At 31.1% G+C, this 14216-nt stretch overlaps 1 protein-coding gene across 10 annotated transcripts in view; it reads left to right on the top strand.

The window, feature by feature from the left end:
• The window catches only part of LOC127698728 (annexin A6-like), a 71823-nt gene that overhangs the window by 40387 nt on the left and 17220 nt on the right, over nt 1–14216 (top strand). For 8 of the 10 annotated variants that reach the window (XM_052202358.1, XM_052202360.1, XM_052202367.1 and 5 more), the window contains 9 exons: nt 452–632; nt 1160–1263; nt 2070–2207; nt 2659–2691; nt 4834–5238; nt 5422–5592; nt 6251–6284; nt 7718–7866; nt 12169–12273. In XM_052202358.1, the coding sequence (XP_052058318.1) occupies nt 452–632; nt 1160–1263; nt 2070–2207; nt 2659–2691; nt 4834–5238; nt 5422–5592; nt 6251–6284; nt 7718–7866; nt 12169–12273 (1320 nt within the window). Of the gene's footprint in view, nt 1–451; nt 633–1159; nt 1264–2069; nt 2208–2658; nt 2692–2766; nt 2782–4833; nt 5239–5421; nt 5593–6250; nt 6285–7717; nt 7867–12168; nt 12274–14216 lie in introns of all 10 variants that reach the window. The other 2 variants (XM_052202359.1, XM_052202362.1) reach the window with 2 other exon arrangements.

Here is a 14216-nt window from a genome sequence, read left to right as displayed (position 1 = left end):
ATGAAGAAATAACATCAAAAATGTGGTGCATACTGAATAACCCGCATAGCGGGTTATTTTAAAGTGTGCACCACATTTTTTATGTTATTTCGAATAGACAGAAAAAATATTACAGTCATTTCTTATAATTTTATTCTAAATTTCATTTTCAACCGGAGTAAACCATGAAAAAACGTTGATGACGTCAAGGTCACATGACAAAATTATGTCTATGAGCTGATAAACAAAACAACGTCAGCCAATCAGAAGACGCGTTACATCCAAAATTAAATTATTGGTATATATTCTTTAAAACCACTCTATATGATATGTAGTATTTTTTTATTCAAAAAGAGAGTAAAGCTTACATGGATTCTTTTATAAAAATTACAAAATAGCATAATTATAATATAATATATTGATAACCAGTAGATACTCGATGACAATTGGTGATTTTTAATTCATTTTTCAGACTGGAGAGGGAAGATGGTCTAGTTCATCTGGAAAGTTTCTAAAGTTACTCAGTACTAAAAGTTTAGCTCATCTCAGAGTTGTACTCAACTTGTATACAGTGGAAACAGGAGGACGAGATGCCACTGATGATATCAAGAAGGAATGTTCTAAGAATTATGCAGATGCAGTTGTGACATTGTGTATGTTACATCAAATTTATTTCAGTTTTTACCCTTTTTTTCTCTCTATTTTATAAGAAAGTATTCTTATTATAAAGATTAGTACACTTATCAACTTACTGTTGTCACCTGGATAAATAAAAGGTATTATTTTTCAGTAAATTGAATTCAAAGTTTGATACTTTATCTTTTATAAACGGTCTCTTTATTATATTTATTAGCCTATTAATTGCATATTGTTAAATTGAAGAGATCAAATAAGTTTTTGTAATCAAGCTCTTAACAGTACAGTTATAAAATATATTTTATGTGGTTTACCTGCAGGTAACCTTGTATACAGTGGTAGAGGATGCAATATTTTGTTTCTGATATTTTTGTTTGCTTTTCTTGATTAACATCTGCCCAGTAAAGTATAGTGACTGTAAATCGCTCTTATCTAGATATCAGTGTGTAGAAGTACTTATGATATATTAAGATAATTTCAGGTAATCATGGAAAAATTGTCTTATTCTCTGTTAAAAACTGATGTAATTAATTGTATTTTACAGTACAACAAGTGAGAGGTGCTGAGACACATTATGCAGATCAGTTGTTTAAGAACATGGGCCCAACCAACCCTGTCTTTATTGATATATTAGTCAACAAGAATGAGGTAAGGGAGATAATCCATAAAAGTCTTATCAGTCTTTCTAATGAACCAACAGAGGTTTGAGACACCTGTGTTTACCTCACTCTTTTATGTGGTTATATGGTTTATATGGTTATTTATGTAACTGTTATTAAATTTTTACAATATGATGTATCACTTTAATGGTATGACGTTCAAAAATCATGTTAAGTGTAATGGCCAGCCTGTACTCTTTCTTTTAAAAGCTGCCTGCTTTGCAGGTAAGTAGCAAGTACCGATTTTAAATTCTTCGGTTTGACCCAACCTTAGAACAAACCTTTAACTTTTGGTGAGCACAGTACCATAAGACCATTCAGGTGGTTGAGGAATTCGAGAGGATAAAATAGAAAATGAAGATAACATTGTATTCCTAAGGCAATCTGATTAAAATACAGACCCTGTGTCCAAGATTTCCTAACAGTACAAAGATCTGAAAATGCTCCATTGTACTTTCTGTTCTAAAGACTTTTCGGGATCCTCTGGTTTTGTCTGATTAAAATACATTTTTAAAATTTTGAAGACTGAAATTTCATTGGCTGATAATAAATACCAGAAAAAAAGTAAAATGGGGTGTTGTCAGATCCATGTAAGCAGAGCTTGAACACTGGGTCTGTATTTTAATCAGATTGTTCCTAAGGTGAATCTAGAATTATAAAAAAAATTTTGAAAAAAATTCACAGTCTTGAGAAGAGAAAAAAAAACCTCAAAAACTGCTTAATTTTCAATTACAACATAATTCTGATAGAAATTATTAAGCTTTTAAACTCATTTTAACCACTTTAATATTTCAGGGTGACATGGCTGCAATCAGAAAAGAATACAAAAAGAAATATGATGCTGAATTACCAGATGACGTGAAACACAAGTGCAAAGGTCATCCAACAGAAAAAGTCATGGTGGAACTGGCAGGAAAATCAAAAGGAGGAAAGGTAAATCTTGATAAGTAACCTAGAACTGAGTTAAAATACAGCTACCTTTACCCTTTAAAACCTAGACAACTAGATGCCATGCAATTACAATACTGTGGATTCATTTTTATTAGTTGGATACCAATTTTTGATGATTTCATTGGTAAAGCTGAACCTAGAATTTATATGTTTAATGAAGTGTAATTTTTCTATAGACTTTGGCAAAACTTTGAAATCCAAAGACTGGTATGCATATGCTGGTAAACCATGAAATCACAAATAACCAAGAAAATTCAATTCTTCCACAGTCCACGAAAATTGGTACTCACAAAAATAAAGATTGATGTTTCAGACATATGATAAGTGATACAAAATAGTAAAAAATTGTGAAGCTACAACACAATGTGTTTATTTTATTTCAATGTTTTCAATGTATGAAATTATGATAACTTATTTATATTTCTTGATTTAGTCTGCAATTTTAATTGTGTACACAAACCCTCAGGTAAATATTTAAAAAAAAAAAAATAATATGGTGGAAGTAGTGTTTTTTTCAATTTAGATTTATTGGCATTTGTAGATTGATGAACAAAAAGTAAGTCAGTGTTCTCAAATAATGTAATACTTTTTGTGGTGTGAATTTAACTAACCAAAGATCTGTTTTATTTTATGGTTTGGTGCTGAGATATAACTTTGTTTTGTGCACCTGAATTGATTGAACAGTCATATAATTTTTTGCCTTGTTCTGATGGATTCAAATACATCTTTTTCATGTGACTGACTAGAATAAATAGTCAAATTATTTTGTGTTTTGGTGTCAGCTAAGTAAAAATCAATTTATTCCAATGGGCTGAGTTGACTAATAAGTCAAATAATTTTAGCTTTGGTGTTGATAAACCAAAATTTATTTTATTCAGAGTGGGAGAATTGATCTAAAACTGTTTTATAGTTGGATTTTCACAATTTTAGCTTTTATCATTGTTGAGTTGTAGACCTTTAAGTAGCGAAAAGGGACACTTAGAGCGTTGTCTGTGCAATAACTTGAAAATGCTTTGATGAAATCTTTACAAATTTAGATGTGTTGTTTCCTGTAACTAAATGAAGGTCAAATTCGATTTTCACAATTTTAGCTTTTATCGTTGTTGAGTTGTAGACCTTAAGTAACAAAAAGTGATACTTAGATTGATTCTGAACTAAATAAAGAAATGGTCTACTCCAAAATATCTTCTACATATATTGGTTGAAGTGAAGTAACAATGAATTGCGAGAAAGTCTTATTAAGTTTTTATTAATTCAGTCATGGTGTGGTTTTAACATTGATATATATTTCTAATTATATCTTCCTAACATTTTTAATGAACATCTCTATAAGCTAGTAACTGTGTGTTTGATAACAACTTCAATATGATCTACAATTTTCATATTTTCAAGTTCATCTATACCATTTTAGGTACATTTCACATTTTCAAACTCAGGTTTAGGGTAACTTGTTATCATGAGGTCATATCAAAAGTTACCTATTAAAGCAAGTGCAAGTCATATTCTAAGAAACTTACTTGTAACCACCAGTCAGTTTAATTAGAATTTTATTGAGAGCTATTTAAATAAGTGCTAGGTATCTGTATTGCATAGGTGAAATAACTTACCGTAAATATAGGGACCTAACCTTGGTTAAAAAATATCTGTCTGAGCAATTTTGGGTCACATCAAATGAAAATTTAATAACTTACAGGAAACTTAAATAAACTGTAAATGGACTAGGATTGGTTTTGTAATGACACACGATACTGTAAATTGAATATGCAATGTATGCATTTTTATTTTTTTATCGTCATGATCTTGAACTTAATTAATGATTTTAATCGATGGAGTTCCTGTACATTTTGTGATTAACAATAATTGTCCAGGAAAATTTTAGTTTTGATTGTTATGATGTTCTTTCCATTGCATTGAAGCATTGATTTTCTCAATTTATGTTAATAAAATTAGTTTTTAATTATCTTAAAAGCTCAATAATTAAGATAAGAAGTAATAGCAGTCCAAATAATTAGGAATAAAATTGAGAATGGAAATGGGGAATATTTTAACTATTTTAACTTTTACCATAACTTGTCACATGTTAAAAACAAATCTATGAAAATCAAATAGTTTTATACCTAATGATTATCTTGACTAGAATAGTCTTTCAACATTTATATTCTAAAAATATATATATTAAAAAAAAATCCAGTGTTAAATGTGTATCAGTTATGTTCTTCAAGTTATTTAAAGTTATCAAAATTAAATTGATGTTTGCATATGTAATCATTCTTTCAAATTCACGATTATTAGTCTGTACTTAGAGGGCTTTGATTATGATAAGAAAAAGGAAAATATTTGATTGTAAGAATTTGGGGATTTATGACAACTAGTCCTCAACACAATAAAACTGATTATTTGTTGTTTTTTGTTGAAATCTTAACTTTTAGTCCCAATTAGTAAAACTTACTGGAATATAGTATGCAAATAATCAAAACTAAAAATAAGATTGATTCTAAAATTAGTTTTGAAATCATTAAGATTGGCCTTTTATCATCCTATTCTCTTTTTAGAATTTTGTATTTGGATAAAGAGACAAAGGGAGATAATTAAATCATTATGTTTTAAGGGTCAGAAGAAAGGTTCATCGACTGCTGCCCCTCCAACATCCAAGAAAACAGGTGCAAAGAAACCTACAGAGAAAGGTGCTCAGAAAGGACAGGAAGGGGAACAAAAGAAAGATAACCCATTGTCCAAACCTACACCAAGAGTTACTGCTGATGCTGCACAACAGAAAAAGGATAAGGAAAAGAATGCAGAGAAAGAAAAGAAACAGAAAGAAGAAGAACAAAAAAACAAAAATGGTACTGTTCAAGCTGCTGCTCATTCTGACCCTGACGACGATTGTCTAGCACTTTATGATGCTATGAAAGGACTTGGAACTGATGAGGATGCCATTATTGAGATCATACCACATAGAAGTAATAGTCAGCGACAGACACTGAAGAAAAAATACAAAGAGAAATATAAGAAGGTAAATTGTAATCATTATAGAAAATGAAAATGGTAATGAAATTAATTTTTTGTCATGCAAAAAATCTGCATTTAAGGTTTTCAGTTCAGAGAGTTAGAACAATAATTTTCATAAGAACAAGTCATCAAAAGATTGTTCAATGTCATGAAATTCATTGTTAGATATTTTATTTTTTATTTCTAGGATTTGGCCAGTGAGCTGCAATCTGAGTTGACTGGAGACTTTGAAGAGATAATATTAGCCTTAATGATGACACCAGTAGAATATGATGCCTACTGTTTACATGAAGCTATGGATGGTATGGGAACAACAGAATCTACATTGATTGGTATAATCTGTACAAGGAATGCTAAGGTAAGGATTAGGATGCCTAATATTTATTTGAAGCCATGGACAGTCTGTTTACTATGAAGGCAATGTTGATTGATACTGTGTTCAAAAGAGTACTTAAGATTTTTATTTTCTTATTGTCCAGCTTAAATGGTAATGGTTTCATTAGCTGTTAAACATACTAAAACAAATTCTGTTAGTCTTTGTGTTAATCATTGCTTGTCATATATAAATAAATATACTGTTGTGTTGCAAATCTTCAAGTCTGTGCATTACATGGAACTTTTTAATGGATTTTATTCCTACAATACTGAACAACACTTTGACGTCGATAAAAGATTAATTTATCAATTATGCAAATGAAAAATTGCCTTATGGTTTAACATCATGCAAAACAAATATTTAGTGTTTTGGATATGACTGTTTTAGTACAAAGTGGAATTTCTGAAATTTACAATTAATTTTCTTTTACAGTTTAAGGTTTTCTAAATACATATATTTTATATGACAAAACATTTCCTCAGTGATTTATCCTGGAAAGGCCTGAAGAAATGGATGAACATTGTAGCATTGAATACTTTAAATAACATAAATTTAGTTGATATATAAGTCACAAGAAGAATTTTTCAATCATCAGTCAACATAGAAAAAAAATAATAATTTAACCTTCTTTGTTTTTCAGGAAAAACAAGCAATTAAGGAGCAGTACAAAAAAGGTAATTTTAGTCTGGGGAAATTTCAACCAACCTATGTTTATAGGTAAGTGACCAAAATGGTTCTTCAGTTACGCTTAATTAGGTACTAGTACGTTATAGGTTAGTGACCAAAATGGTTCTTCAGTTACGCTTAATTAGGTACTAGTATTAATGTAGCACACTACCACATTTAGGGAGATCTCAAATTTCCAGTCTATGAAGAACAAAAAATTTACCAGATGGTGTTTGGAGTATTCCAGTTTTGCAATCTTACTGAAGTTTAGTTTTATTCTAATATCCTTAGTGTTTAAATGAATTTTTAAGATGTATGAAAATTACACAGATAAGCTGTGTTGAGAAATCTTGTCTTGGTGGCTAGAGAGAGCGGATTTTTTAAAGTCATAGAAAGCCCATGATATCAAATTAAATGAAATTAATTAAGAATATTACACTCAAAAGAGTACAAAGACCAGAAATCTCAGACACCAAAAAAATCTGATTTGCAGTTTCTGATGGGCTTGTCTGAATGGGAAATCTTACCTTAGGGCTTAGATTGTCTGAGATTTAAATGTCAATCATAATATTTGTTCAGTTTGATTTTTTTCTCACTCATTCTAATTCAACACTGAAATTGATTTAAAAAAAATGAAGACCTGTGGGATGAAGTAAGATAAATGAGGAAGTATTTGATTGCAACTGAGAAAGCAATTGCTAATTAGGTTGAAATTAATTAGAAATAGATCAAGATACAGTTCTTGACAAAAGACAAGTGTCTTTACATTTTTCAAGTTCTAAATTGCTGCTAGTCGAGACACTTCATTGCTAGCCAAGGGTAATGATCCAACCAGCTCCTCTTCACATGAGTGGGTCAGATTGTGCGTGAAGAGGAGTGGGTCAAATCGTAAGCATAGGCTAGTGAAGATGGTCTAGACGTGTTATGAATTAATTTAACAGATCTGAAAAAAGATCTGCCACCCACACAAAACTCTTTAAAAAGGACAAAAATCATTAAGATATAACAAAAGATAATCCCTTACTATGTTTTTGACTTGGGATATATATATATATATGCACATGAATATGTGCAAGTGCTGTCATATTTCAATATAAGTCAAGTAAGCCTGCCAATTTTTCAGATAGATGGGTGATTTCCCCCATGAAAGGTTTTAAACCATTAAAATCCTTCATTATATAAACCGAAAACTCAAAACAGACATTCAAAAAGAGTAAAAATTATTTCTGAGTACATTTATACATGTACTTATTTAATAGCATATATATTATATATGATTAAAACACTGGTAATATGTATAAGATATGCATAATGTTCTCTTGTGCTTAAATCCCTCATGGATATTTTAAGAAGTTTGCAGATATGTTGACACATTTCTATACTCCAGTTATCTTTTAGGATTCAGATACAATGACTAAAAGCAATATATATTTACTTGTAGCTTATAAGAAAGACTTAGAGAAGGATGTGATAGGTGATACAAGTGGAGGGTTCACTGATCTGTTACTGGAGCTACTGAAGGGAGAAAGAGAACAGGGAACCTCTGTCAATCAGAAACAGGCACAGGAAGATGCTAAAAAGCTTAGTGGTGTAAGTCTTTAGAAACAGGGTCAATCAACAATCATAAATCTAAGAGAAACCGACAACACCATGGCAAAAAAAGAAAAAATAATATCTACATGAAATCTTGACATCTTGACATTTTGATATTTTTGCATTCAAATATCTGTACCACCAAAAAAGTAAAATTAATCATATTTGCAGTTTAATATTACTTCAATAAATTTCATATTGCTGGTGTGATATTGCTTATTGCGCAGTTTCAATCTATTCTATAAAAGTAATGTCATCTTATTTTTATCTGTGCACATAAAAATAAGACAAGACATTTATGAATAATGTTATAGCAAAGGTGGTACTACTTTTAGCTTTAAAACTAGATCTCTGCATCTATTAAAAATTTTAATGTCATTATGTTTCTCAATTAAATAGGTTTAGTTCTCTTGAATATAACATTCTACAAAAGTTAATTCATCAATACTGAGAAAATATTCTTTTAAAGCATTTTTTCTGATTGCTTTTTTTCAAATAACATCTTGACATTTTGATATTATTGAATTCTAGTATCTGAATCAGCAAAGAAAAAAAAAATGATTATTTTGCAGTTAATTATTTCAATAAATTTCAAATTGACCTTTTGATATTTGCTTATTTGAAAGAAAAAAATCTTTATTTATATGAAATTCTGATCATAGTTAATGTCGTCTTTAAGTATCTTGTCTGTAAGTATAAAATATCATTAGACAAGACATTTATGAATCATGCAATAGCAAAGGTTAAATTACTTTCAGTATAGAAATCCAATCTCTGCATCTATTAAGAATTTCATTTTTACTGTGTTCCTCGTTTAAATTGTTTAGTTGTCTTAAGTATAATATTTTTCAAAAGGTAGTTCATATCTAGCAATTCTTCTTTTTAAAAAATCCTTGCTGATTGTTTTTTTTTTTTTTAATCTTGCTTCTATATTAGGATGAAAAGGAAGAGGTAGGTTTAAGTAAAACCTTTCTGATATATGAGACATGTTTTTATTTATTGATTTATTTCATGTTTGGAATTTGTTGTTTCAGATTTTTAATATGATGGTAATCAATTTTACAGTTTCAGTAAACCTTAAAACTCATTAAAAATTTGAACCCTGTGAATAATATAACTGTTTTAATCCTTGATTGTGGTGTTAGTTGTTATTAGTTGTCATCTGTATTACCTCCCTTTACATACTTTTAAGCCTTTGTATATATTAATTCATGTATAAATGTTTATTACAAAACCTAAGCTTGATCCATTACATCAAATTTATTATTTTTCAACCAGCACTTTTCCTGTTTGATAGGTGCATGTTTATATGTATGGCAAAATCTGTATGACCCTATTTGTTAGCTTCACTTAGAAAACAAAAAAAATGAGTTTATATCATTATCACCATAATGACAGCAGAAATTTGTTCTCAACTCCCTTATTATATCCATGCTACTACTAGGTTTTCTGTACTGGTATTTCTAAAGCTGTTTGTAATTATCATCCTAAAATCAAGTTTAAAGTTATTTTTATGCCCCTGCCGCAGCAGAAGGGGCATTAAGTGTTACCCTTGTCCATCTGTACATCCGTCTGTACATCTGTCCGTCTGTACATCTGTCCTTCCATACGTACGTACATATGTCCCAAAATTGGTTTCTGTTCTCTAACTTTAGTTTGCCCATAACCAAATGTTATGAAACTTATACGCAATGCCTATTACCACAAAACACAGACCAAGTATGAATTTGGGTGGCATCACTTTCACCGTTCTAGAGTTATGCTCCTTTATAAATGGAAAATTGCTGAAATTTTTGTTTTCGTTCTCTAACTGAAGTTTGCCTCAACCAAATGTTATGAAACTTATACACAATGCTTATTATCACAAAACTCTGATCAAGTTTGAATTTGGGTGGCGTCACTTTACCGTTCTTGAGTTATGTCCCTTTATAACTTTTTATGCAAGTGGGGACATCATCTGTGTCCTATGGACACATTCTCCATTTATTAAGTCTGCCAAACGAAGTTTGGGAAGACTTATTGGTTTTGCTCAGTTCTTATTATTCTTCTTCTTCTTCTTCTTCTTCCGCCACTTTTAAATTTGAACTTGTCCGCACCCGTTCTCCAAAACTGCTTGTCAGATTAACTTAGGGTTTCACAATATGCTAGACTAACATGTCTAGTGGTGCAATCAGGGTTTTGTTTGTGCATTGGGGTTTATAAAGGGGTACTTTGAGGGGCAAAAAGAAAGGAGGGTTTTACTATAGAACCCTATGGGATTTTATTTTTTTAAATTTTCAAATGATTATAAATTGAAAACCGTTTGTGATAGACACAATCTTTTTAATTGAAAATGTTCTAAATGATAAAGCATATTGAATGAAATACAGTGTTAGTCCCCAGGGGTCACCCCCATCCCCTGCCATTTAAGAAAGTTCTAATATCTTTTAAATGGTTGAGATCCCCACCCCTAAACCATATATATTCTGGTTTGTCATGCTAAGATGGTTTGAATGATATACAGGGTTAGTCCCCAGGGGTCATCCCGACCCCCTGCCATTTGAGAAAGTTCTAATATCTTGTAAATGGTCGAGATCCCCACCCCTAAACCATATATATTCTGGTTTGTTATGATAAAGCACATCAAATGAAATACAGGGTTAGTCCCCAGGGGTCACCCCCACTCCCTGCCATTTAAGAAAGTTCTAATATCTTGTAAGTGGTCAAGATCCCCACCCCTAAACCATATATATTCTGGTTTGTCATGCTATGATGGTTTGAATGATATACAGGGCTAGTCCCCAGGGGTCACCCCAACCCCCTGCTATTTAAGAAAGTTCTAATATCTTGTAAGTGGTCAAGATCCCCACCCCTAAACCATATATATTCTGGTTTGTCATACCAAGATGGTTTGAATGATATACAGGGTTAGTCCCCAGGGGTCATCCCAACCCCCTGCCATTTGAGAAAGTTCTAATATCTTGTAAATGGTCGAGATCCCCACCCCTAAACCATATATATTCCTGTTCATCATGTCTCGAACATTTGAATGACGTATACGGTCAGTCCCCAGGGGTTCCCCCCACCCCCAATGTTCTAATATCTTGTAAATGGTCGAGATCCCCACCCCTTAACCATATATAATCCTGTTCGTTGTGTCTCAAACATTTGAAGGATGTATAGGGTCAGTCCCCAGGGGTTCCCCCCACCCCCAATGTTCTAGTATCTTGTAAATGGTCGAGATCCCCACCCCTAAACCATATATATTCTGGTTTGTCATGCCAAGATGATTTGAATGATATACAGGGTTAGTCCTCAGGCATCACTAATGCATATACTTTACTGGACCAAACCAATTTTCACTGGACTTTGTCCAATGTCAGGCGACACTGGGAATTTCGAATTATGGGAGCTTCGTTTGGGAGACTTCGTAACAGCATCCTGTTACAATCATTTCTTGTTATTTCTTACTTTCACCATAATGGCTTGGATGGACATTTGAAATACAGTGCTGCCAACTAATGTGATGCTCTGAGGCCTTTGAATTATTTTACGTTATGGTTGAATTCCTGGTTAAATCAGGATTAAAATATCATCTACGTTTACATAAATCATTATACCAAAATTCAAAGATTGTACTAGAAATTGACCTATTTATTTTTACAGGCGATATCAAATCATATGCTTATTTGACGTATGTTATGGATTTACCGAAGTTCTGGATAGACTACATCTATGAAATGTTGTCCAGTTACATGTATTGATAAAATATCCAAAAACAAGAAATATTGATTTTCTTAGTTAGAAATTTGTCTTTGGGACAACTTTTGAAGGTCCATAATTGCCATCTCAGTCTAAAATGATATCTCTTGCCTAAGACTAGGCAAACATTTCTTTCAGTAAAAATTGCAGTGAAAGTTTTCTCTCACTTTTTAAATATTTTAAAGTTACAAGCCAAAAATTGCATGTTACATCACTAGATGTGTCATATAAGCCTAATTAACTGTATCTAAAGAAAGTCACCTACTGTAAACTGATTCTTCTGAATAATATTGATTTCAATATCTAATTTTTTAGAGCAGCTCTGCATAAAAATCTTATTTGACTGACAAGTTGTAAGAAAATTGGTAACACATATATGATTTTGATTGTAAAATCTGGATTGTTTTCAGCATTCATTATTTGGCTTTTAATCGTTTGTGGTGAGTTTTATTTGTAAGATATAGCATGTATAGTAATCGTCATTTGTGAAAATTTATGTAATAAATTATTGACAAGATATTGATAAAATATAATTGTGTTTCTGTCTTCTTTGAACAGAATGGAAAAGAGAAGAAAATAGATTTGGACAGCAAAGAGTTCTTAGAGATTATGACTAAAAGAAACAAGGCACAGCTGAGAGCTACTTTTGATGAATATAAAAAGGTACTGTGTCTATTTATATCCAATATTCTTATATTCCATTCCAAACAATCTTTGTCTGTGTTATATTTATTTCCATTGTTTAAAAATAAGAAGATGTGGTATGATTGCCAATGAGACAACTACACCAGATACCTAATGATGTAGAATTCAACAACTATAGGTCATTGTACAGCCTTTAACAATGAGCAAAACCCATACTGCATAGCAAGCTATAAAATGCCCAGAAATGACAAATGTTACATGGTTTTTGCTTTGGGTTTGTCAAGTGCTTGTTTGGATTTTGTACACTGAATTGATACATCTTATCTTCCTTTTTCATTACATCCACTTAGCTCTGTTTAGGGGTATCTTATATTTACATGCCTGAAATTTCAACAAAAGATAAAACCAGATAATAGTTAAAAACGTTCAACATAGTTGACAATAATCTAAGGCATCACATCTCTGGTAAATTGTAATAACCAATATGGCATCGTAAAGAATAAAGATTTATCCGAACTTAACTGGGTTTTTAAAGCCTAAAGTATTAGAGGGGCATTATGTCTTTCGGTCTGTGTCTGTCCAGCCTATATCAAGTAAATGTTTTGTTTTTAGATTGTGTGTGCTTACATCAACTAGAAACTTAGTACACATTTTCTTTATTCGGTGAACAGTTTAATTTATAGGTCAAATTATAGGGTTTTGACCCATATTTTCACAGTTTGTTTAATTGAAATTGAAAGCAGTGACAATATACTCTGATTACTGGATTATTCATGAAAAAATGTTGTGGTGTTGTGGCCAAAGAAAGCAGTATTGTAACCATTTTTTAATACCACTTAATGGGTACCCCTTCTCCTAAATTATCAGTCCGCAAAGGTAACATCTAGCTAGTAGCCAGTGCTTTTGTGTTGTCTGTAAATTTCCATTTCATAAAATAACACAATTTTTTTAATACTAATGTTGAATAGTAAACCTTAGACAATTTGCGTGATCTGTTGAGGCCTTTTTGGCTTTTTTTATACTCAATTGTTTTATATATTTTCCTCTCCAAACTTTCTGTATCAAGCATACCTGATGAAAATATTTCAGAAACATGTGCTATGTGTCTTAAAATTGATATGATACATTATTTTATATCAGTTTTTGAAATTAAAAATCGCCTGATATACTACACTCTATATTGATCATAGTCTGTTTAAAATATTCCAATTGACAGGCATATATTTCTCTTATCTTGATATCTCATATCAGAACAGGTCTATAATGAAGCTTGTCTTGTCGGCTGGTTGCCTTAATTTGTACAATTATTACAAACAATAGATCCATATTACAAGATATTAGATATGGGAGATAGTTTTGTCATGAAAAAAGTGACATAAGAATAATTGGTTTAGTATTTTCACCAGTAAAATAATCTTAGTTATGACATCATGTGGGTGTGATGTCGAGAAATGAAATAACAGTTCCAGGGATGCTGTCAAATCCTTTGAGTTTTAATGATGTTGATACATTTCTAGTAACTGCAAAAAACATTTTGTCATTATTTGTTTAGAATTTCCTACAGGGATAGTGTTAAGAAATCTTTTTATTGTAAGATATGTATATATCTAAACCATACAGTTTTATCACTGTTACACAATAGGTACATAACCAGACATCATTATTCCAAACGCATTCCCTTATGAACAATTACTTTTATAAGTATTGTATAAATATTTATACAAATAATTTATTTCTGTAGTTTTATATTAATAAATGAGGTATTATTTTTCTAAGGGAGTGAAATTAATTTTCTGTTAATACTGACAACAGTTTTTTTGTCTCATGTACATGGAACTTGAGATATGATATTAAAAACCTTTTGACACGTCAGAAACATATAAGTTCATTGATTTTTAAAGGTCAGGTTTAATATAAATGTTTATTATTTGATATTTCACAATTAGCTTTGTGAGTAGTTT

The sequence above is a fragment of the Mytilus californianus genome, unplaced genomic scaffold (genome assembly GCF_021869535.1).
Source record: "Mytilus californianus isolate M0D057914Y unplaced genomic scaffold, xbMytCali1.0.p SCAF_4, whole genome shotgun sequence".
In the NCBI taxonomy this organism is placed as follows: Eukaryota; Metazoa; Mollusca; class Bivalvia; order Mytilida; family Mytilidae; genus Mytilus; species Mytilus californianus.
This window is presented reverse-complemented; position numbering and strand designations above follow the sequence as displayed.